General features: G+C 42.8%; 1 protein-coding gene across 1 annotated transcript in view; it reads left to right on the top strand.

Moving 5' to 3' along the window:
- Window positions 1-24,711, top strand: part of LOC142495286 (dynein axonemal heavy chain 3-like) — a 1,152,169-nt gene that overhangs the window by 856,892 nt on the left and 270,566 nt on the right. Inside the window, exon 53 of the mRNA XM_075600542.1 lies at window positions 10,334-10,516. Coding sequence (XP_075456657.1) covers window positions 10,334-10,516 — 183 coding nt within the window. The remainder of the gene's footprint in view (window positions 1-10,333; window positions 10,517-24,711) is intronic.

Below are 24,711 nucleotides of genomic sequence, written 5' to 3'. Positions count from 1 at the left end.
AGATGTGCTGTTTGTCATGTTTTATGTTTTTGGACTTTGTCCTACTTGCTGCTGTCACTTTAAAATGAAACAAGACTGTTTTTGCAAGAAACAGTGTGCCACTGGACTTGTTTTTATATATCTGACAATGATCATATGCCTGCTGCAGTTTTGCAAGAACTGTGGGTAGTTATGGCAGGGGAAAAAAAGCATTTAAAAGGTGCGTTCGAAAATGGCACCAGAATAAATAATACTACCTCTTTACAGAAAACATGTTTGTCTATAGATGGCACCGTTGCTGTTGTTTATCTATTGGGGTTGGTTTATGAAAGAAACCAGTATCAATGTGGTTACTGTTCCCGCCGGCGCTGGGACTTCCCGCCGGCATGGGGAATTCCCACCGGCATGGGGAGTTCCTGCCAAGATGTATAGTTTGCAAAAAGGAAAAGCAAAACTCTGCAAGCATTACTACAGAAAATTGCAAAATACTGTAGCTACCAAGAAAGAAGAGGGAAACAGCAGCCACACCTCCACAGAATTTCTCTGCCCTACCAGCTTCACTGGGGGGAGAAGAAAACCGAGGATAGCAACAATGTTCCACATGTTGTCCAATGGTGTGCCATGACCACACCTTTAATGTATTCAAATCTCCTGGCAGAAAGCCTCATATTGATTCAGGCTGATAATGGAGAGTCTATTCGGACACTCTAGGTGGAAGGTCCTCAAATCACTCTTCTGCTGAAAATAGACATATCTTTTCATATCTATAGAAAATGGATGCTCTTCTTTCTAGGCACAACACTATCATATCCCAGGTAGGGTGTTGGTAGTAACCCTATATGGCATGGTGTTTATCCACGCCATCTGCACCACCACACCATCAAGGAGTTGAGCTACAGCCTATGGCAAAATGCTAAGGGTGTGGAACACCCTATCTTGGGGCTAAAAAGACATCTGATCAACCGTCCGCTGTGGGTCCTGTATCTGAAGGAAAATTGCAGATGGACGTCTCCACCCAAGGCGTGATAGCCCCTGATGCTGGCGGTGCCCCGGCTGAGGTACTGCCTGAGCGCATGGGGACTGTACATTCAATAACCAATGGTGCTATCGTTGCGCACGATCTGCTGAAGTGGGATGATGCACTTGATGTAATAATCAAAGAAGTGTATGACGATGAAGGGAGCCCTCTGAACTACTCACCTAGCTACGCTAATGAAGATTGTCCGTCTGGGGGCTCTGTGGAAAGAGGGAGCCCTGCCGATGGATTCTCCACCACTGGGCGATACAGCCTGGAATCAGTGGTTACGTTGCTGCCTTATCTATCTGTGCTAGAGAAGGAACGAGAGTGAGAGGATGTCGGGAGACAGATAATCGACTGAGGCCTGCATCGCTTGTCAGATCGAAGGAGGTTCAGCGAGGACTATCCAAGACTGTCTCTCAATTGCAGAGAATCTTAGTAACCTATTTTTCACTCTATCCACGTTGACACATTTTTCAATAAATCATTTTTAACCTAGTTTGGTATTGCAGCCCTTATATTCATTGTGGCTGTGCTCCGTTTTCTATCCACACGGATTCTCTACATCTACCTCTTCAGCATGAGGCATGCACACAGATCTGGACTGCATCACACTGTGAGTAACTTTTGCTTACCATTATCCCACATTATGGTTGGAATAGAGTGGGAATTGGATTGTTGATACAGTTTATACTCAGCTCTTGTGAAGGGAGTCCATAGGTGGAGAACTAGTTAGTGCTTGTTATCATAGTCTCTAGATGTATTATCCACCAACAGGACCTTACATACACACAAACCCTCCCCTGCACGAGCATGATCTGCCTTAGCAAGTACGCTACTATATGAGGCACACAAAGTCCTTCTCTTCAAGAAAGCTTAGACACTTCAATCAAGTATGGAACCACTTTGTATCCCTGATTTGGAAGCACTGAACTATTGAACTTTGTTTACATTTTTTGTTACTGTCTCTCGATTGCAAACGGTTCCTGGAGGTATGTCACTGGACATTGACATTGCTAAAGTACCCCAACACAGACTGTAGCAAACCCGAAGCCTATGATGGGGCCTAGTGATACCATGGCATGGCTAACAGGAAAAAAGGAGGGGGGTTCAAGTCCTCTGCTCATATCCCTGAAGAAGTTTTAACAAAACGCCTAGGATATTGGATATTGTGTTTCTATATGGGGTATATACCTCTATTTATTTGTGAGCACATCTATATCTACATCTGAGAGTAACTGGAGCAAGTGGGACTTTGTTTATCTTCAGCTGTTTTCGCCACCGAAGATCTCTGACGCACTTGATAACGTGGTTCGGATGACGCGGACCAGGAAGTGATACCCGTATGAGGCCCGGTGCCTTTGCTGGTGACTAATACCGATCACGGATGGACAAACCGGAGGGCAATAGTCATTTATAGCAGCTGAAGCTTTGCATTGAGCACAGGACTTGACCCCCCCTCATTTTTTCCTTCTGGAACTAAGATTGTGTCCTGTGATAAAGACGGCATTTGGAGCTGTGACAGGTCATCTTTACTGCTGGTGGATCCTGATTCCTGCTGCAGTCTGGGTGAATGCTGACTCCAGTTGGTAACATGTGCCGAAATTCATGGGGAGCGGTGCACGGCGTCACGTGAGCATGCCGCACGGGAGAGAAGCACGGCGCGTCCGAGGGGCGGAGCTATGCTCCGTGGCAGCATGGACGAGCTGCGAGTGTGCGCGCACTCTGTAAGCAGAGCGGGGGTGCGCGCACGTGCTGGTGCCAGAGTGGAGGAGGTTTATGCTGAGACAGGTAAGGAGGTAACACGTCGCAAAGGATGTGTTCCCTGATTCCTTAGAAGGTTTTAGAGTGTCAGCTCTTCAACTCGTGTATTGTGCCTGCAATAAATGTAATTGTATGACAATAAAGATTTCATGTGTGTTTTACCTTTCCAGGAGTGCTAACCAGTGGAGATTCTCAGGCTATGAGTTTCAGGGGGGACTTTGCGGGAAAAGTGTTGTCACTATGTGTCTACAGTATGTAGAAGGGGTCCAGAGTAGCTCGCCAGCCCAAAAATGGATCCGGGAATCAGGTCAGATTCCCGGTGACATATAGACACATCACTCCGGTCAAAGTCCTCCCTTGAAAACAGTTACGTGACTCACCGCCAGGTTACCCTGCTTCAGCACAGACCAGAAAGGTAAATGAGGGCATAGGGATTTGTATATCCTGGGAACAGTCAAGGTTCCCTAGGTTAGTGAGGGATCCCCAGTATGCCCAGGTACACCAGAATTAGTATAGATCTTCTGGGGGGTTTCTCCAACTGTATATTAATTAAACTGCGAGAGATTGTATGAAACATAAGTCCTAGTTTCAGTAAAGGAAAGAGATACAGCCCTGGGAGTGTTCCTAAGCATTTTTTGGTTCTAAAGAAAATGAGGTTTCCTTAAAGAAAGGAGCTACTATACAGCATTGAGATTGAAGCTAAGCATCTTTTCATTTCACTGTGGGAAATATTTTTCATGTTTCATTAAATGTTTAATAGCCAATGTGGCTATAAGGTTTTTACAGTCTAACTCAGGTTTACAGTGTATGAGGGATATGGCTAGTGGGAAAAAAAAGTATATAACCCCATTCTACCCCACATAGCCCAAAAGACTTAGACACGGTAAAAAGTGTAAAAGTATATTTTTATCAAACTGAGATGTTTGTAAATGCATTATAGTTATAAGCTGGGACTTTCAAAAATGGTACTCTGAGGGGGCTAGTGGGCTACCAATGTATAGTGCCACCGAGTCTGCCCCAGGTCCGTACTTCAAAGTCACAGATGCTGCCAGAGGTGTTAAAGTCATTTGGGCAGGATGGTTGGGATGGCTAGGTGGAGTACCCATGTTCGGGAACAATGCCAGCCATCGTGGCTAGCATTTGCCTTCCCGGAATTGGAAGCACCTAACCCTGTTGGTGGCTTCTGAATAACAAGTCGCTAAGGTGGCAAACTCGCACATGCCCTCATTACATTCAGAAGAACCGCTTTCCCGGCTGTTGAAGACTGGCAGCCCTTTGATTGGCTGGTTGTAAAGTTCCCAGGCTCGGATTGGTTGTAGTATTTCATGAATGAATCTGAAATACTATAAGAAACTCAGCAGCCAATCCGGACGTGAGATTCACACAGATTCTAAGCGCCAGGATAGCAGCTGCAAAAAGATGCTCTTGGAGAAATAGACGAGAGCCAGCTTCAGGAATTTCAAGGCTGAAAAAGTCCCACTTTTCGGGGCCAAGTTCTGAGAAAGGAACGTAGCAGTCACAGCTGGAACTACATGCCGAAAAGAGTACCAGGACATTTGGTACTATCTCCCGGTCAAGGGATTTTGGCATCTCCGGAAGATATACAGCGTTGGCGCCAGGAACTTCTTGCTGATTTTAGTTCCAGGACATTGCGGGCTAAGTCTCGGTAAACCTAACGACTTTGTTTTATGGACTATTTCAACTAGGAATGTTTTGTTTTGTAGCCCAGACCCCCTGTAAGTGTGTTTTCTTCTCTATATTGTAATCCATTGTGTGTATGTCTGTTTCTAAGGAATAAATTGCAATTTGTTTTACTTCTTGGTTTTGCTCAGTGATACTGTATGATCCCAGTATAAAGGTGTAAATCCCTAGTCTCTCATCTTCCCCTGAGAAGGTGCTCCAAAGGGTGACAAGTGATAAGCCATGTGGACCTCCATGGATATGTATGTCATCCAGGGAAGCAGTTATTTGGAGTTGTAATAAAACATGTTGCCGTAACAAAAGTCCCTGGCGCCATCTGTCTACACTTTATCAACCTCTACAACCGCAGTCAAGCTTACAGCATTCAAGCCAGTCGGACACCAGCCCTGAGACCCAGGTATGTCACAAGAGTCCAGTGGAAAACATCTGCACTTCTACACATCTCACTGTGCAACTCCCTCCTTTTGAGCTGGGTAAGGAGGAGAGGGGATATATATATATATACATGTAGAGGTATCAGTACCGTGTTAGCCGAGCTTCAATAATCAAAAAATAAATAGATGATACCGTTCTGTGGCTAACGAAATGCTTTTATTTGTGCGAGCTTTCGAGATACACTGATCTCTTCTTCCGGCGATGTTGTAACATCGCCGGAAGTATATCTCGAAAGCTCGCACAAATAAAAGCATTTCGTTAGCCACAGAACGGTATCATCTATTTATTTTTTGATTATATATATATATATATATATATATATATATGAAAGAAAAAAGAAAAGAAAACAGGCGCACACCTAGTGCATTAAAGTTTAACAATAATTTTATGGAACATTTAAAACCAGACAAATGCCCACTCACAAGTAAAGCGTTATTTGAAAGCAGTTATGAGATTGGCCCTCATAAGCCAGTGGTGCCGTTCGAGCCTGTAATGGTGTCCTCTCGTGCGCGGTCTCCTTCTACCGGAAGTGACGCTCACCCGGTCTGGTGTCCCGCACAAAACGGAAGTCCCTCCAGGAAACCGAGGCCTCTCCTGACTGCCTCTAGCTGCTGCACCACCAATCAAGCCAAACGATGTGTCCACTGATCTGCTTTGCTGAGCCTCCCACAAGCTGCGTTCCTCTCAGTCTGCTCTCAGTGGGACAAATGTCTGCTCTGAAGAAGTCATCATCGATGACGAAACGCGTAGGGCGTGGCTAGAGCAGAGCAGACATTTGTCCCACTGAGAGCAGACTGAGAGGAACGCAGCTTGTGGGAGGCTCAGCAAAGCAGATCAGTGGACACATCGTTTGGCTTGATTGGTGGTGCAGCAGCTAGAGGCAGTCAGGAGAGGCCTCGGTTTCCTGGAGGGACTTCCGTTTTGTGCGGGACACCAGACCGGGTGAGCGTCACTTCCGGTAGAAGGAGACCGCGCACGAGAGGACACCATTACAGGCTCGAACGGCACCACTGGCTTATGAGGGCCAATCTCATAACTGCTTTCAAATAACGCTTTACTTGTGAGTGGGCATTTGTCTGGTTTTAAATGTTCCATAAAATTATTGTTAAACTTTAATGCACTAGGTGTGCGCCTGTTTTCTTTTCTTTTTTCTTTCATAGGTATTCCTAGGGAGTTGTGATCCCTTATAAACGGGCTGCCTATACCTGGATGCATTCACTTGGAACAGGACTCTGTGACTTTTAAGGTTTTTTAAAAGTTTTTTGGAAAAAAGTTTTTATTTTCATTTTTTCATATTTTTTATATTTTTTATTTTATTCTAGATATTTTTTGTATTACAACATAAAAAAAAAATTTTTTTCCAGAAGCATTTTTTAACAATTTTGTTATGTACACTTTGTATTAAAGTTATTACACATTTTATCTTAGAATCACATAGGGTTTTTTAATTATATTATTTCACTTTAGCCACCCCATAGGTTGTATCAACGCAGTTGGCTACTTATTCACAGTTAGGCAGGTTGTTGCATTAGGCGCTCCTTTATTATTTCTGTTTTGTTTTGATATATATATATATATATATATATATATATATATATATATATATGTCTAAGACATGCAAATGAACATACAGTAATATTTACAGTTGCTTTATGCTTTACTGTGGAGGGTTTTTGTCACTTTTTTTACCCACCATAACCTAAATGACAGTGGTGATTACCTAGTCTAGTCTCAAACCTGCTAGCCATTAAGACCAGCCTCACACTGATGATACCCATCAAGGTTGAAACATGTATGTGAGTGGGTCTAATGGCTTTGCATCTCATCCCAGCCTCTGTCTAAAAGCTGTGTTTAAAACAGCATGCATTGGCTTGAGGATTGGCTTGTGTAATACGAGCTTGAGACAAAAGGTGGCACTGAGTGCTCATTTGCATGTCATTTCCCAGAATCCCTTGCTGCAGTGGAAGCGCTGTATGCTGGGTGACAATGGGAAAAGACAGGGTTGCAGACCTGTCTAAGACATGCAAATGAACATACAGTAATATTTACAGTTGCTTTATATATATATATATATATATATATATATATATATATATATATACAGTGGTTGACAAATCACCAAAAAATCTACTCGCCACACAAAAAAATCTACTCGCCACCTAGTACCAAACGTGTGCTGCTTGGGCCAATATTTACTCGCCCGGGGGTTAAATCCACTCGCCCGGGGCGAGCAAATGTATAGGTTTGTCGAACACTGTATATATATATATATTATACATACACACATGTACATGTAACATCCCTATCCCCCCCTCCCCCCAGGGAGATTTGCAGGTAAATAGGTGTTATGGTGTTGTGGTGCTCACCTGTTGGTTCACAGGAGGCTGAATCTCTGCGATGATATAGTAGGGAGCTTGGGGTACATTGTTCCTTGATGTGGTGCAGCGCCTCCATCCTGTAGGACTCTGCCATAAGCAGGGGTTCATCCCCACAGGAACTTCCATAGAACATTGGAAATATTTGCAGCTGAGACAGTTTGTTCTGCAAATTATGTCTAGAAAGAAAGGTCCAGTGGAGAAAACTATGTTTTAAACTTTTATTTGAGTTGCACCAACTCAAAATATGAACTCAGACTAAAAAGAAATCTCTAACCACGCACATTAAAGAAAACTCATAAAATATTGATGAGATGGTACTCTACTTGATCTCGTCTAGATTAAGGAAATTATATCCTGTGGCATCTAGTCTCTGTTGGTGGAATTATGGACATTATGGCAACATGATGCACTTATGGTGGTCATGCCCTATTATTGCTACAGTAAATATTGGATTGAAACCCAAACACCTTTTTTCAGATGTTTCTCTTTTTACTGGGTAAACTTCCTCAGTGGATGACCACTTCAAAAGAATCTAAGGTTCTTCTATCCTTTTTAGCTACTGGAAGAAGCTTCATTTTAGCTACTGGAAGAAGCTACTTCTTTTTGGAAGAAGCTAGATACTCCCCGTTTAGATATCTCCAATGTATATGGGACTTAATGCTAATAGAGTAGCCTACTCATTCAATAAGAGACTCAATGGGAAAATGTTGTTTAATTTGGTCTCCCTGCTTACATTTGTACAAAATTGATGAGATTTATCAATCAAGAATCAATAATAGACCACAATGATATATTCTTTTTTAATTAAACGTTCATGATTCTGGAAAAAATATATGTATTTTCTTCTGTATTTGATTATCCTTTGATTTGTTTCTCTTCTCTGTTATTAATTTGTTTCCAAATGGTATTTCTTCATATGATCTCAATTGCTGAATTTTTCTTAGCTTGATTTTGTTACATAATACATTAAACAATTTTATGTAAAGATTTATAAAATTGCAGAAAATTAATAAAAAAAATGTTTTAGAAATAAATAAATAGACAGTCTTCATCTATTCTGGTAGCAGCTTCCAAAGCTCTGGTTCCTTTGGAACATCTACTCGTCTAACACACAATTTGACCTTAATAAATAAGAAATATACTGTAGTACAGTTTGTTTATTTTTGGATTTTATATTTTTTTCTACTTGTGGTCCTTTTACTCTTGGGATATTCAAATCTATTTATCACAAACCGTTAAAATAGCACATTTACCTCGGAATAAGAAGGCAATGAATAATATCAGCTGTAAACCGGGAAAAAGTGAAGATAATTCAGACTTGATTTTGGAATTAACTCTTTTTGGCCTTGCTGGTACACTGGATTACTAGTGTAAATACTATAGGAAAAGTACATGTGGAAAGGCAAGCCGTAACAAGTAAACTCATCAACTCATCAAATCATTAATTTTTAAAGAGATATACTATACCTTCATGGAGAAATGGTCCCTGAAATTGACTGGGTTTTTCTTGTCAAGGAAAATTGGCCACCTGTCCATCAATATGGCTGAAACCAATCTTATTCAGAACAAATAGCTTCAGTTTTTGACATGGTATTTCAATTATCCTTGAATTCTGAAATGTGTCTGTGTCAATTTACACTTGGTGGACATTTCCATCTCTATCACACAAACATTTGATTCCCTCTCTACCTTTTCTGCTATGGAGTTAACTACCTGAAACTGAGATAAAAGTGTACTTTGCTCTGCCAGCATTCTGTGAAATTATTTTAGAATAAGTAATGGGAAGCCATAGACGTTGTTTACCGAAAACAGGAGAGACAGATTTCCAAACTGGCATTTTTATATACAGTATTCAACTGAGTTATTGAGATTTAAATAATCGAATCACTTTAGACTGCGTCTGATAAAAAAAAGACAGAATTTACCACGCATACCAGAACGTGTGATATCTATCAAAAATGTTACTAAATAATTGTCACAATAATAAAGAAATAGATTGATGGAGGAGAAAAATGACATTGCTGGAAAAAGGCTAAAACTCAAACTACCCTATTCAATATTGTGAGAAGCAAGTTAATACAGTGCCCATGTTGCATAAACTTTCATTCGTTACATTAAGGCATTATTAACTGCGTTTTAATCTGCCTCTCCCAATATTGAATAGGAACTTAAAACATTAAGCCACATAGATCTTAAGAGTTCTTAGAACATTTTTGTGAACACTGTGCAGTTCCAGGCTCTTACAATTGATAGATGGCCTAAACATGAGTTACCTAGTAACTAATTTCATTGCCTGGACACATTTTTTAGTAACAACTTATTATCGTTTTCTCTTCCCATGATGTCATGGTATTTACATCCTTGAGCAGGACCATTTATTAAGCCTAGACGGACTTTTCAATTTCTGTTTATAACACCAACAAAAAAATATTGCAGGTAGTGATAGCTGTCAATGCAGGCACATGTAATTTGTAGATGGGCCTCACAAGTCTTTTCATTGCATCTTCTGACAGGTAACAAAAAGCAACGTTTGTGTAACTGCATATATTAAGAAATTTCATGTTTGAGCATTAAAAAGTTATCTGTCGCAGCCTGTAACATATTCTAATTCTCTCCGGAGCCAAAACATCTACTTTAATTCTACACAAAATCGGTTGTCCAATTACACTTAATGAAACTATTACATGTTGTATTATTATAGCAAAGTAAGGCAAAAAGTGTTTCAACATAGTTAAAAAAGTGAAATAGTTTATTTATAAGGTCTTCTTTTTTTAAGCAAGGACATTTATAAGTACACTGCAGGGATTAAGTTAATGTCTTCCACCACTATCCTAAAAATGCAATAACATATGAAAAATATCACTTCAGATACAGTAGGCTCACAAGAAAACTCACATTAAAACTCTGATACAATATATTCCCATAAACAACATGTTTTTTTTTTCTCTTCATCTGGAAGAGAGCATTAATTGGAAGGAGCTTGTGTGATGTTTGGTTGTAATACAGTATTTGTTTGCATATCTTTTTTTTTTAATGCCTTTATTTTTTGGCTCATCAGATAGTAATCATGCAACAGGAGTTGACAGAGCTAAAGCCTATGCTGATTGAACGAGGCGGCGAGACAGAGGAACTGGTAAACATTATTGCAGATGAGACATTGGAGGTGGAAGCAGTTAAAAGTTTAGTTGAAGCAGATGAGGCTGCAGCTAACAAGGCTGCTCAGGAAGCCAAAGCTATTAAGGTATGTTGACATAACATATGCAGGCTTCACAGGGGACAGAATTGTAAATTAGTTTTAATATTGATCAGGCAATACACAATCAGGACAAACTGGACATGCATGTCTTTGTAAAAATTGTGGCCCCGGATTTTGTGTTAAATATAGAACAGAATATCAGATAGACAGCGGCTTTCCTGCTGCTGACATGATGGGGCCTATTGATCAAAAGCACAGCAAACTGCTGCAACTTTGCTCGTTATTGTCCCTGTCAGGTGTACGGGATTTATCATTTTGTTTCCTAGGAACATTAAGTCCCACTTGAACAGAGGTATGTACATATACTGCAACTGGATATCGTACTGCTTTCTGCAGATTGTTTATATTTACATTATTTTAATGCACATACACTTTTTAACCATTTTAGTGCAAAAGTGCATTGAACCTTCACTGCAGAAGAAATTTAGCAATACAACTCCAGGTAAAGGAAATATTATTTTCTGATATGATGCTTTATTATAACAATTCGACTAATTTCTTGAAACCTGTGTTGAAATCAAAGAGATAATTTGACAGATACAGAACATACTATTTTTGGTCATGGGAGAAAGAAGGAAATGCAAGGAATCAGGGCCGGTGCAACCACTAGGTGACCTAGGCAGTTATCTAGGTGGCACAATTTGGGGGCGGCAGCAGCAGAGGCTTTGGGCAAAGCCACTTCTTTCCTCTGCAGCGGGAACTGCTATTCAAGTCAGTGGAAGGAAGGGGTGTAAAAACAGGTGGGAGAGAGGATGAGGGTGGGAGAGAGGATGAGGGGGGGAAAGAGGGGGTGGGAGAAAAAGAGGGTGGTGGAGAGAGAAGGGAGTGGAAAGGAGACGAGGGGGTAGGGGAAATAGAGAGGGAGGGGGATAGAATGGAGAGGGGGGAATGAAAAGGGGGGGAGAGAGGATGGTTTTGGGTGTCGCACGGCTGAAGGTTAACCTAGGGTGCCAAATATCATTGCACCAGCCCTGCAAGGAATTATATACATTTTGATCCAACCACTTAAAATTAAATGTCAATGCTGCGATTCACAAACATACTATATTCCTGTCCGATTAATGTACTGGAGAACTCATCTCTCACAGCACGTCCCAACTTGTAAAGCCACAGAGAAAAAAGTTAAGCAAGAAGACCACACACACGCAAAGTTAACACTAATAAATCCATGCATTAAGCATCCATATAGAGAATAAATAAACATATAAGACTAAGAGCTTTATTGTATACATGCCGAAGCGGCCACTTTAATCTGAAAACCCTCATAGACGTCGGTGGGGATCTTTGTTTAGAATTTTCCCCTAGATCAGTGTTTCATGTCAAAAGGCACATTCATCAGGACATAAAACAAGCCGCTTTAGTTCTTCATAACAATATGGCAATTGTTCCCTGTGAGTTGATGCAAGTGGGGGAGAGGGGCAGCCAAGGGGTTAAGATTTTGTGGTAGGGTCGCAACGCCTGTGGGGACTGGCCTGGTGGAGGGAGGTCAAAAAGAATGTGGGCAGAGGTGGGAGTAAGTATTTTGTGCCTCTCGCTTGAAGCTTTTCTTATCAAAATGTCGGTTTTGAATGTCCAAGAGCTCCTCCGCTGGCTTGAATTGGAGGCTCAATCCCGGGTATATCTATGTTTGCAGCTGCAGGTAGTGTGGTGTAGGCCGGCAGAGACTGCTGGTGATGAAGGCAGAGCCCTCCAGCGGATCCCAAAGCAAAGATGGTGGGGATAAATATATCCCCTCAAACCTACTTCCACATAACATAGGGAGAGATACCTGTGCTCAAAAAGGAGCACACCTGAGATGCTACTGAGAAGGGCAAAATATATTTAAATGAGTCACACCGCCTTCCTCATAAAATATTTCTGCAAGACCAATACTGATGTCTACTGATAAGTCTAATGTCCCTTATGATGAGGGGGTGCTGCTGAACCCACAGCCTCTATTTTTCTGGGCAGCAACTAGCATTGAATTAAACCAGATGCTGGGAAGCACCAATGTCACTCATCTTCCAGTTATTTTATGTGTTCTCCCTTTTGTGCACAAGGCACATTGAGCCGACAACTGAAGTGGAAGTGGTCTGCTTTTAAAGGAAGCCAGGGGAGGGGGCTACAGGTGTGCGTAGTAGAGCTCAAAGTATGTTGTGACCGTAGAGCCTCCTCTCTCCCCAGCAAAACCCATATTTCAGGCTCTGGAGGGAAATAACACCACCTATCTCAGCTGCCTGAGGAAAAAAATGTTAGTTCTTTGAAGCATTTTAGCTTTTTGCACTTAGAGCTTTTAGCGAGCTGGCAAAAAAATGTGAGTTTGGGCCTTTTTGGCCATATTAGTTAGATTTGCCTAGGCAAAGCGAAACCACTTCTAAATAAAGCCTTTTCGGAAAAGTTTGGACATGCGAGAAGGATTTATGGAATACCGAAATCTGCCAATTTGAGTGCAAAGGGCTTTTCCCACACGGATATGCACAACTGGTAGCTACTAGAATATGCTCTATCGTCCCTACAAAATTCTATGGACAGGTGCCGATTTCAATAAAAAAAACAATTACTACTGTATTGTGTAGAATCTCAGGGTGTGTGACACACATAAGGATTAGAACAGTTTTTATTGCTAACGTTTTAGACCTTTTTCAAGACCAAAGCAACGTTGTATTCAGAAAGGTCCTAAGGGGGACCGCAAGGTTGGCAATAACATATGTCTTCATAGCACTAAAGAAGTTACATTTTACATTACTATGGGAATGAGGCAAGAGTTATGACATTTATATAACTGAGAGACGAATACATGCAATTATTCAAAGCAACAAGATCTTAGAAGCAAATGTTTTATATAATCTTATACTCTAGGGTCAGAAGAAGGTAGGAAATCATGTAAAAGGGCACTTACGCTTACTTAATAAAATTTGAGTATTTGCCATAAAAAGATTTTAAATTACTTGTCAGTGCAGTCTTTCAAATACAGTAAAGCTCTGAAATACAGTGGTGATATTTTGTTATTGTGAATCACATAATACATTTAATACATAAATTAACAGCTACGTGATCAGTTCTCTTTTCTTTTTAGGGGGGTATGCTACTGGTCTCTAGAGAGTGTTAGTCATTTTTTATTTTTCCTAAATCAGCCATTTATTGGAGACGATTACTAATAGCATTAAACTTATGTTGTTTAGTAGTTTTTCTTTGTGAAAAATCATTGGATACTGCAAGCAAGATTCGCTAAAGGTCGATATGGCTGCATTGAAATTAGGAATTATTTTTTCATAAATTAGTAGGGATATTCACCGTATTTTCATAAACAGAGATTGCGTTAACTCAGTGTTAAATAGTCCCAGCGATTCAAATAGGCAATAACTCATGGAACTCAACGTTAATCAGTGCCTAGGGGTGGGAGATACCACATTTTTCTAGCATAGAGTTATGTAATAGGATTTCTTACAATATCCTGTGGTAGAAAACTACTTACCCCCTTTGAAGCTTAAGGTTACCAATGAATTGCAATGGAATGCCTGCAGGCACCAGAGGGGTTAACATATAACAAACACCCTACAAATAAAACACAAAAAGTATACTCCATATGTACCATCCATATGATCTCTTATTAGTGGGAGATATAATACATACACAGATTTTTATTTTATTTTTCTTATTCAAATAATTAGTAAAGTACAGTATAATTGATTGTGTTATGTAAATACAATGAAAGTTTAACAGATACTTAGTATAATTGAATGTATAGTTTATAGTGTTTATTATTTTTTATACATCCCCATTAATGATTTTATAGTTGATAAGAACTTTCAGGATGGTTTTAGTATTCCCTTTATACAAGTATAATCACTTATATGTTGTTTATGATCAGCTTTTTTCCCTTTCTGACCATATAAAAGGTTTGTTTAGCTAACTATTAGATTTTAAGTAACTACCAATGGATGTTATAATGTAGTCATTTTGTATTTTGTAATTGGATACTCGATATGGCAAGTTATGTACACACTTGAAGCAGCCATTCTATTGACTAGAAGGGGCTAATTAGTGTGCATGAAATGCATAGAGGTCACGTGAGGCTGTCTGGCGCACATTCCCATTGGTTGGTGTGGCAAGACCAGAGATTGGGGGCAGGCATAATATCAGCAGTTGGAGAAGTGCATGTTACGCCGGTGCTGCCCGCAGACCAGACCCGTCCCCTGAGCTGAAGGGGAAGTGGTAATACACGCACCCGCAGCAAAGGGAGCGTGTCCGGAGTGTGGTATGAAGCGTTGCCAGGCCAGGTGTAGTAAGGTAGACAATACTTGCCGGTACCGGTTGTAGAGTGATGAATGCCTTGCCGAGGTCAGGGAGTGGAGAGTGGAGATAGGTCGTAGTCCAAGCCGTGTTCAAGGGGTTACCAGAGTGAGCGTTGTCCAATGGGGGCCGAGATCGAGAGCCAGAGGGGGTAGTCGTACAAGCCGCGTCAGAACCTGTGAAAACACTGAGAGAATCCAGAAGTACTTCCATACAGAGACTATGTCGAGCGACGAGTGATGGGAAGCAAAGGCATAATAAAGCTGGGCAGGCCAATGGGAAAAGGGGGCAGGCCTGGAGGACTGCAAGGAGTATTCCCTGATAGGAGAGAGGTGTTACAGCCCAGCTGAGTGCAATCCTTGATTTGCATGGAACTGTGTGATGCTTGGGGGCGACGCCTCACTGCAGGAGCAGTGGTTAAAAGTGCTCTGTTAGGCGTGTGCTCTGTAAGCTGGGAATGCATGCACATAACGTCTGGGGCTGGCGTGCGTGTAGGTGTGCGTGCAGGAGGGCGTGGGAGCGCCCGGCGCTGAGCAGAGGAAACGCCGAGGGGAGTGATCCCGTGACGGCGGCAGGGGCGAGGAGACGTGGAGGCCGGTAAGGCAGGATTGTTTTGTGTGTCCAGGGGCTCCCTGCGGAGAGGGAGTGCTCTGTGTGGGAAGCGAGGAGAACGCCGATTCCTGACAGTACCCCCCTCTTCAGGAACGGCCTCAGGACGGTCCAAGAACGGTTTCTCTGGAAACTTTTTCCTGAAGGACTTAAGAAGGGCCGGGGCATGAATGTCCTTTGAAGGTACCCATGATCTCTCTTCAGGGCCAAAGCCCTTCCACTGCACCAAGAACTGGAGCAGACCCCTGGATAGGCGAGAATCCAAAAGAGAGTGAACTTCGTATTCCTCGTTATTTTGTACAGTAATGGGATCCGGTTTACGAGTCTGATCCAGAAAGAAGTGACTGGAGATGAATGGTTTTAAGAGGGACACATGAAAGACATTGGGAATCTTCATACTGGGTGGTAGTTGGAGCCGGAATGCCACAGGATTGATTTGTTCATAAATAGGGAAGGGTCCCAGGAACTTAGGTGCCAGTTTAGGAGATGGTACCTTGAGGTGGATATTCCTAGAAAAGAGCCATACCAAATCCCCTGGTTTGTAACTGGGCGCCGAACGACGACGACGATCGGCCTGTAGTTTCGATCTGCGGGAGGAGTTGAGAAGGGTAGACTGAATCCTGGACCATGCGGTTTGGAGGGAAGAAATGCGTTCATCTACGGCTGGTACTCCAGAAGGAATGTTGGGGATGGGAAGACAGGGAGGGTGGAACCCATAATTTATAAAGAAGGGTGACTCCCGGGTGGACTCGTTTTTTGCAGAATTGACGGCATACTCTGCCCAAGAGAGGAGTTGAGCCCAATCATCATGAAAATCGGATATAAAACATCTCAGGTACTTCTCCAGGGATTGATTGATTCTCTCCGTTTGTCCATTGGACTGAGGATGATAGGCGGAAGAGAAGGAAGAAGAGATGCCCAATCTCTTCGTGAAAGCTCTCCAAAATTTGGATACGAACTGAGAACCTCTGTCAGAAACAATGGACGAAGGGATCCCATGAATCTTGAAAATCTGCTCCGTAAAGATATCAGCAAGGGCGGGGGAGGTGGGTAATCCTTTAAGTGGAATGCAATGGGACCTCTTCGAGAACCTGTCCACGACCACCAAGATAGTGTTCATTCCTCTGGACTTGGGCAACTCCACGATGAAGTCCATAGAAATGTGAATGGGAACTGGAAGGGGTAACAGAAAACCCTGAGGCTTTTGACGGAGAGTCTTGTTTTGAGCGCACGTGGGGCATGCGCGGGTAAACTCCAGAATATCTTGAGACATCTTTGGCCACCAGAAATTCCGACGAATGAGATCAGTAGTCTTCTTAAAACCTGGAAGACCTGCATATTTAGAGGAGTGACCCCAAGACAGGACCTCTGGAACAAATTTGGATGGTACAAAGAGTTTGTTGTCGGGAACAACCAAGTCCTTGGGAATGTGTCTCTGGGAGTGCAAAATCTTGTCAAGATTCTTGAACGTAGACGTGGCGAGAATCCTCTCATGTGGAAAGATAGTCTCAACTGACTCCTCTGGCCTCTCTTCAGAAGAATGTATTCGGGAGAGTGCGTCTGCCTTTACGTTCTTGGTCCCGGGGATATAGGACAGGTGAAAATCGAATCGAGAAAAAAACAGAGCCTAACGAGCCTGTCGTGGACCAAGGCGTTGAGCGTTCTCTATGTAAAGAAGGTTCTTGTGGTCCGTGAGAATAGTAAACGGCTCTTTTGACCCCTCCAGCAGGTGTCTCCACTCTTGAAGAGCCATCTTCACGGCCAGAAGTTCCCTGTTACCCACATCATAATTCCTCTCGGCAGACGAGAATTTCTTGGAAAAATATGCACAGGGATGTAACTTATCTTGGGGCGTGGGTCTCTGGGAAAGAACGGCACCAGCGCCGCAATCAGAAGTGTCGACCTCCAGGACGAAGGGAAGTTCGATGTTGGGATGACGGAGAATAGGTGCGGACATAAAGGCTTCCTTGAGTGTCTCGAAGGCGAAGATGACCTCGGATGACCAAGCAGAAGGATCAGCTCCTTTTTTGGTGAGCGCAGTGAGGGGTGCCACAATGGTGGAAAAACTCCGTATAAACTTACGATAGTAATTAGCGAACCCTAAAAAACGTTGTATGGCCTTGAGAGAATTGGGTCTTGGCCATTCAGTGACTGCTTGAAGTTTACCGGAGTGCATCATAAACCCCTCATCGGAAATGATATTCCCCAGGAACGGAGTAGAGGTCGTATGAAAGGTGCACTTCTCCAGTTTGGCGTACAAATGGTGTTCACGGAGACGGGAAAGGACGTAGGAGGTGTGGCGTATATGGTCCTGGAGATCTTTGGAAAAAATCAGGATATCATCCAAGTATACAATAATAAAAATATTGAGTACCTTACGAAAGACGTCGTTGATGAAATCCTGGAAGACAGCGGGAGCATTACATAAGCCGAAAGGCATTACCAGATATTCATAGTGTCCACTACGCGTGTTGAAGGCCGTCTTCCATTCATCCCCCGTCCTGATGCACACCAGGTTATAGGCACCACGCAGATCCAACTTGGAAAAATCTTGGCCCCCTGTAATTTATCGAACAGTTCGGTAATAAGGGGAAGGGGGTAATGATTTTTAATAGTTATCTGGTTTAAACCCCTGTAGTCGATGCAAGGCCTCAACGACCCGTCCTTTTTCTTGACGAAGAAAAACCCAGCCCCTGCTGGGGAATTGGAGTGACGAATAAAGCCTTTCTTGAGATTCTCCTGGATATATTCATCCATAGCGTGAGATTCTGGTAACGACAAGGGGTAGGTCTTGGACTTGGGTAGGGAGTAACCAGGAACTAGATCGATTGTACAATCGTAAGTCCTGTGTGGCGGCAAGAGGTGTGGCGGCAAGAGGTACCTTATTGAAAACGTCCTGAAATTGATGGTAAACGGAAGGTAGAATAACTTCGGGAACAGAGGTATTGGCCAGCAGTTGATGAGTCTCGCCTGACCTCGACCTCCAGGAAATGGGAGCGGAGGCAGTCCAGTCAATGAGAGGATTGTTAAGCTGTAGCCAAGGAAGACCAAGGGTGATGGGTATCCCAGAAGCGTGAATGGCATCGAGAACTAAGGTCTCCTTGTGCAGATGTGAAGACAGAAGCAAGGGAGCCGTCTCTAAGGAGATGTGGGCCGGGGTAAGAGGACGTCCATCGATACCGACGAGTGCGATGGGAACCTTCTTTCTCACTAGTGGTATACGGTTTACCCTGGCGAATTCAAGATCCACGAAGTTTCCTCCAGCTCCTGAGTCAACGAAAGCGGCGGTAGAAGTCTTGAACTTATTGCCTGAAAGGAAGACTGGAAATGTAAGTTTCTTAGGGAGTTCATTTTTTTGAAGGGGACGTGGAGACATTACACCCAGAGAGAGCCCCTCTGTACTCACTGGGTGTTCCCGTTTCCCGGACACAGTGGACACTCCCGAACCAGATGTTCCATGGATCCGCAGTAGAAACACAATCCCCCGGCGTGGCGGAACTGCCATATCGGTGTGCGGATGCGTTGTACCCCCAATTGCATTGGCTCTGGCAACTCCAGTGCAGGATGAAGAGGTGTGGTAGTACTTGGGGGAGCAGGAGTGCTGCTGAGAGTACTGGGGAACGGAACTTGAAAGTTATGGAAGTGAGTGCGCTGACGCTCTGAGCGGCGTACCTGGATGCGTTGATCCCCTCGGACGGCCAAATCAATCAGGACCTCCAGTTGATCCGGCCTGGATTGGCGAGAGAGTTCGTCCTTGATGGGATCTGCCAGGCCTTGCCAGAATACGGAGACGAGAGCCTCTTGTCCCCAGTTAGTCTCGGCTACTAGAGTCCGGAATTCCACAGCATACTGTGTCACCATCCGCCGTCCCTGAGTGATCTGGAGGAGAGAAACAGATGCCATCTCCCGACGAGCGGGGGAATCGAATACCCGTTGAAACTCGGCTTTAAATGCCGGGTAATCTTGGGTAAGGTCAGAACGTCGCTCCCAAACCGGGGAAGCCCAAGCCAGGGCGCTGCCAGTGAGGAGGTTATAAATGTAGGCTACCTTCTTGCGATCAGTATTGTAGAGATGGGGGGCCATTTCAAACTGCACCTCACACTTGTTTAGGAAACCCCTACAATCTTGCGGTTCACCTGCATAAGGCTTGGGGGGAGGAATCCTTACATCTGAGCTGCTAACTGCGCTTGCGGAGGGGGGGCTTACATCTGTCGGGGTCGCGGTCGGTACCCTGTCTGAGAGTACTGCGACCTGGCGTGTAAGTGCCACAATTTGATCCGCCATGGCCTGGTTTTGCTGAAGCAGATTAGAGAGAAACTGCTGTAGTTCGGTCTGGTCTGAGTCTTGTGGGCTCGACATAATGTTACGCCGGTGCTGCCCGCAGACCAGACACGTCCCCTGAGCTGAAGGGGAAGTGGTAATACACGCACCCGCAGCAAAGGGAGCGTGTCCGGAGTGTGGTATGAAGCGTTGCCAGGCCAGGTGTAGTAAGGTAGACAATAGTTGCTGGTACCGGTTGTAGAGTGAAGAATGCCTTGCCGAGGTCAGGGAGTGGAGAGTGCAGATAGGTCGTAGTCCAAGCCGTGTTCAAGGGGTTACCAGAGTGAGCGTTGTCCAATGGGGTGCCGAGATCGAGAGCCAGAGGGGGTAGTCGTACAAGCCGCGTCAGAACCTGTGAAAACACTGAGAGAATCCAGAAGTACTTCCATACAGAGACTATGTCGAGCGACGAGTGATGGGAAGCACAGGCATAATAAAGCTGGGCAGGCCAATGGGAAAAGGGGGCAGGCCTGGAGGACTGCAAGGAGTCTTCCCTGATAGGAGGGAGGTGTTACAGCCCAGCTGAGTGTAATCCTTGATTTGCATGGAACTGTGTGATGCTTGGGGGCGACGCCTCACTGCAGGAGCAGTGGTTAAAAGTGCTCTGTTAGGCGTGTGCTCTGTAAGCTGGGAATGCATGCACATAACGTCTGGGGCTGGCGTGCGTGTAGGTGTGCGTGCAGGAGGGCGTGGGAGCGCCCGGCGCTGAGCAGAGGAAACGCCGAGGGGAGTGATCCCGTGACGGCGGCAGGGGCGAGGAGACGTGGAGGCCGGTAAGGCAGGATTGTTTTGTGTGTCCAGGGGCTCCCTGCGGAGAGGGAGTGCTCTGTGTGGGAAGCGAGGAGAACGCCGATTCCTGACAGTGCAGTCCGGACATACATCAGCATATCCTGGCAGCAGCATCGCTCCAAACTCCCGGTTGGCACACCCCCGTCTTTTGTATTTTTTTGCACTTGCATTTTTATGTTTAATATATGTCTTATACACTTAATGCACTGTACTGCACCGACACACTTTATTCGAGCAAATACCCACTATGTACCTGGCAGATACCTGGAATGCGCCGCTCCTCACCTCTGACAAGCCCCGTTGCGTTTGCCTTCCCAGCCTGGGTTCATGCCTGGCTGACGGGCGGCTGATCTGTTAAATGATAATGATTAGGATTTAATAGGCTGCAATGCTTCGCGTGTCTACCAGATGGCATAAATTCATGAATTGTAATGCAGTATATATATATATACTGTGCAGTATTGCAGCCAGAGGGAATAAAATGCTTCAATCCCTGTCTGGAAAATACCTCAATGCACTCGGGCAGAAAACAGTCACAAACCTCAATACACCCGGGTATACCCGAATTCGTGGGACTAGCCGAGCTCGAATAAAGTGTGTCGCCAGTGTATTTTGCATGTGTAGGTTCATGTATTTTGTGGGGGGTTTTGTGTTAATAATAAGCATCTATCTTATTGATTTTATAGTATGATTGTGTTTTTTTAAATAGTCTTAATTTGATCCTGTGTGGAACATATTGTATTCTTGTTTTTTATATTGAATGTAAACATTTTTTTAAATTGCTGATACCTGGTGCACTGTTTGCATTTTTCTTGTTGTTTGTTGGTGAGACCTCCTTTGGGAGACCTCACATAGGACTGTTTGGGAGTACCTCCAGGCTGAGAGCTTCAATGGGCTCAGATCTATCAACGTGTATTTTCAAAGACAGCACGAACATGGTTTCATCGTTTTGCCATTGCTTTTGCCATCCATATGTGCAGATATGCCGAAGAGTGCTCTTTCTTTTGCAGCTTAGATCGCATCCTGAATTCCCATAGAACACGATCAGAAGTGAATGGAAACAGTAGAGGACTCTTCTGTTTCTGGGCTTAGAATTGCCGCAGTCACGTGACCGCTTTCAAAAGCCATCTGCACTGTGCTGGAGGGGTCATGGCACTGAAAGCGTTAATATGTGCTGCAATGTTAATTATTTATTTGTTTCACCTATGTTAGGCCGGCTTGTCTTATCTTGCCTATGTATATAGTAGCAATCATATACATAGGCAGGGCAGGCAGGATGTGACATCCGCGGGAACGCACAGCCTGGAGAGGGACATTACCCCTGTAATGGCCGTGCCCCCCGACCCGTCTTGGCCACTCCCACCCGCGCTGAAAAAAGTCAGCTGCAGACCGCAAATCCCGGTGCAGTGACTTGCATGCGCCGCCAGCAAGCAAGGTGGCAGTGCGGACGCGTGCAGCGGGGCCTCAGCCTTAAACTCCTTGCAGGGATTCAGTAGGTCCTTTCTCTCATGTTGTATAGGTCTGTCACCACCTTCCTACACTGTATGGCAAGCATCTCCCTACACCTTACTGGGCTGCTGCTTAGCATGTCTGCATTCAATGTGACCTTGGAATCTTCATATTTTCCTATGTACCTTCTGACTCGTTATACAGTGACCCATATCATTTAATCATAAAACTTCACTTGGTTTTAGTGGGTTGTATTTAATTCTGCAAAGCCCATATTTCCATTAAGAGTCAATGGTACAATTTAAATATCCTTTATGTAAATTGTAGACTACAGAGAGAGTAGACTCTCTCTCACTGTATCTCACAGTCTACAGCTAATTAGCCAGTGTGATGAGCATAAACTATCTAAAGCAAGATGTGCTCCACCACCATTATCTTTATTTCATCCTGTCTACTTGGTACAAATATGCCTCCAAGCTACAAGTCACCATGAAGTACAATAAAACAACAAATGCATGCTCAAAGTGAGCGTTAATAGTTTAAACCGTACATTTTGGGCATGCAGAACATTTCCTCTGCAGGCAGTAGCTGTAAACTTGAGGTTTCAAACAATACTTTGGAAAAGTAAAGAAAGGCATCATAAATGAATACATTAATCTCCAATAATGACAATGAAGGCTTTATATCTCATAAATGTTTATGAAATGATGTACTTCCTTAATTTTGCGTAATTAATTTTTCCTTGTTCATCACATTAGCCAGTCAGCCTGACTGCAATACAATGGTAAATGTCAAAATATTTTCCCCGAGTAATAAAATGCTGCCATACAAAGCACCATTTTCATTTTAGATGAGAAAACAACAACATAAATACTGAACAATTTGACATTAATTGACGAAGATACTTGCTTTTTTGAGCATCATCAGAAGTGGAGAGCATTCATGCTGGCATACAAAAATATACCACATTAAATCCCATTTTACTGTCACATATAAATGACCTTTAAATAACCTTCAGAGAATGTAATGCCTTCATAAGTGTCTAGTGATGATGCACATATTTCACTCACTTGCAATATGGAACACTTATATCCCCGGAGACATGAGACTCCATTAAAAAGAGCTAATATCACAACGGTAAAAAAATTAAATGTAGGGGCGTTATTACCGCAATTTTTAAGTTGGTATTCATTAACATTGTGGTAATAATTTATCAGGTGCGATATTCGGGCCAAAATCACAATCAAGGGATTAACATGATCATTAATAATGTGTTAATGCTGCATCATGATAATATTTCTAAAATAGGCTTCTGTAATATCTATTATTACAGAAGCCTATGATAGACATAACATTAACCCGTTTGATGCCTGCGGTTACAAAGGTATACCACAACCACTTTGGTGCCTAATACATTAAAAAAAAAAAAAAAAAAACATACTACCTTAACCCGTTGGCCACCTTAGTGGTTAGTAAAGCATTGATTACCTTAGTGGTTATTAAAACATGGCAATGCTTTACTACCCACTAAGGTGGCCAAGGGGGATAGGTAGTGCTGATATGAATCCCTTTGTGGTCAGCTAGTTGATCTGTGGGCTACTAAGGGGTTACTATGTATTGTAATGTATTTTCATTACTATTTTATCATCTATTTCAGGTTGGTTTAGTTTATCTTGCCTATCTACTGTACATAATGGCCAATATATTGGCCATTATATAAATAGAAATAGAGCCACCGCTAGTGTGGGGTAGGCAATAAACTATTTGCGGCCTTTCTGGCGTTTATCCCATTTGGATAAATTACAGAACTTGATGAAAAGCCGTTAACAAAAAATGTGGTATTTAGACTTTTTTTTTTAATTGGATCCGGTATATTTTACGGATCCAAAAAAAAAGTACTTTATTTTTGGCAGTGCAACGCTGATATCTTGCACAATAAAAAATAAGGCATATGGGCCATATTTACTAAGGTGTGCTATTCCATAAGATATCTTCCAGTGCCAGAAGACATATCAGGGCTCATTCATTTAAAATAGGCCACTTTGTAAATATCAGGGATTCTTTTATATTTGTAGATTACATACATTCTATTTTATCAGATTCATGTGGGCATATTTAATTTACAGTGCAAGCATCTCATACCCAAATGACTTAAAATGAAACAGATCATTTAATAGAATTAACTATTAGAAAAAGAATATTTACTCTCTTACTTGACAAATTAAAAAATGTTCTACCCAAATGTGTACTTTTATGTCAGAGACTCCAAACTACTATACTTAACTTCTATTCTATTGTATCTGCAAGTCTCTAAACATGCCCCCTAGATTGTTAACTCACTCGGCATTGCTTACTTACAGTATGTGCTTAAAAATAAAAAATGTTCAAATCATTTTATTTTTAAATAGCGCTTTTCTCCAAAAGAGACTCAAAGCGTTTTACAAAATGACAAAGTAAAGAAAAATATTTTAAACTCTAAGGATCATCTAATACAAGGGATAGATATAGCATTTAACACACAAAAAAATGGAATGGAAAGTATTTACTCTTAAATGTCAGATTGGTGTTGGTGCACTAATGAAAACAGAAAGTTCTTGAGCTTCTCGGTACTCTGTCGTCTCCTAAATTCTGACTGTAATTGGTCATAAATATCAGGGTTTGACAGGCCAGCTTCCAGTTGGGTTGCAAACTTTTTCTCAATGGCTTTCTCTAGCAAAAGGAATGTTTTATACTGGTCTTTA

This window comes from Ascaphus truei, chromosome 5 (genome assembly GCF_040206685.1).
Source record: "Ascaphus truei isolate aAscTru1 chromosome 5, aAscTru1.hap1, whole genome shotgun sequence".
Taxonomy (NCBI): Eukaryota; Metazoa; Chordata; class Amphibia; order Anura; family Ascaphidae; genus Ascaphus; species Ascaphus truei.
The sequence above is the reverse complement of the archived record's forward strand: the minus strand, read 5'-3'. Positions and strand labels throughout refer to the sequence as shown.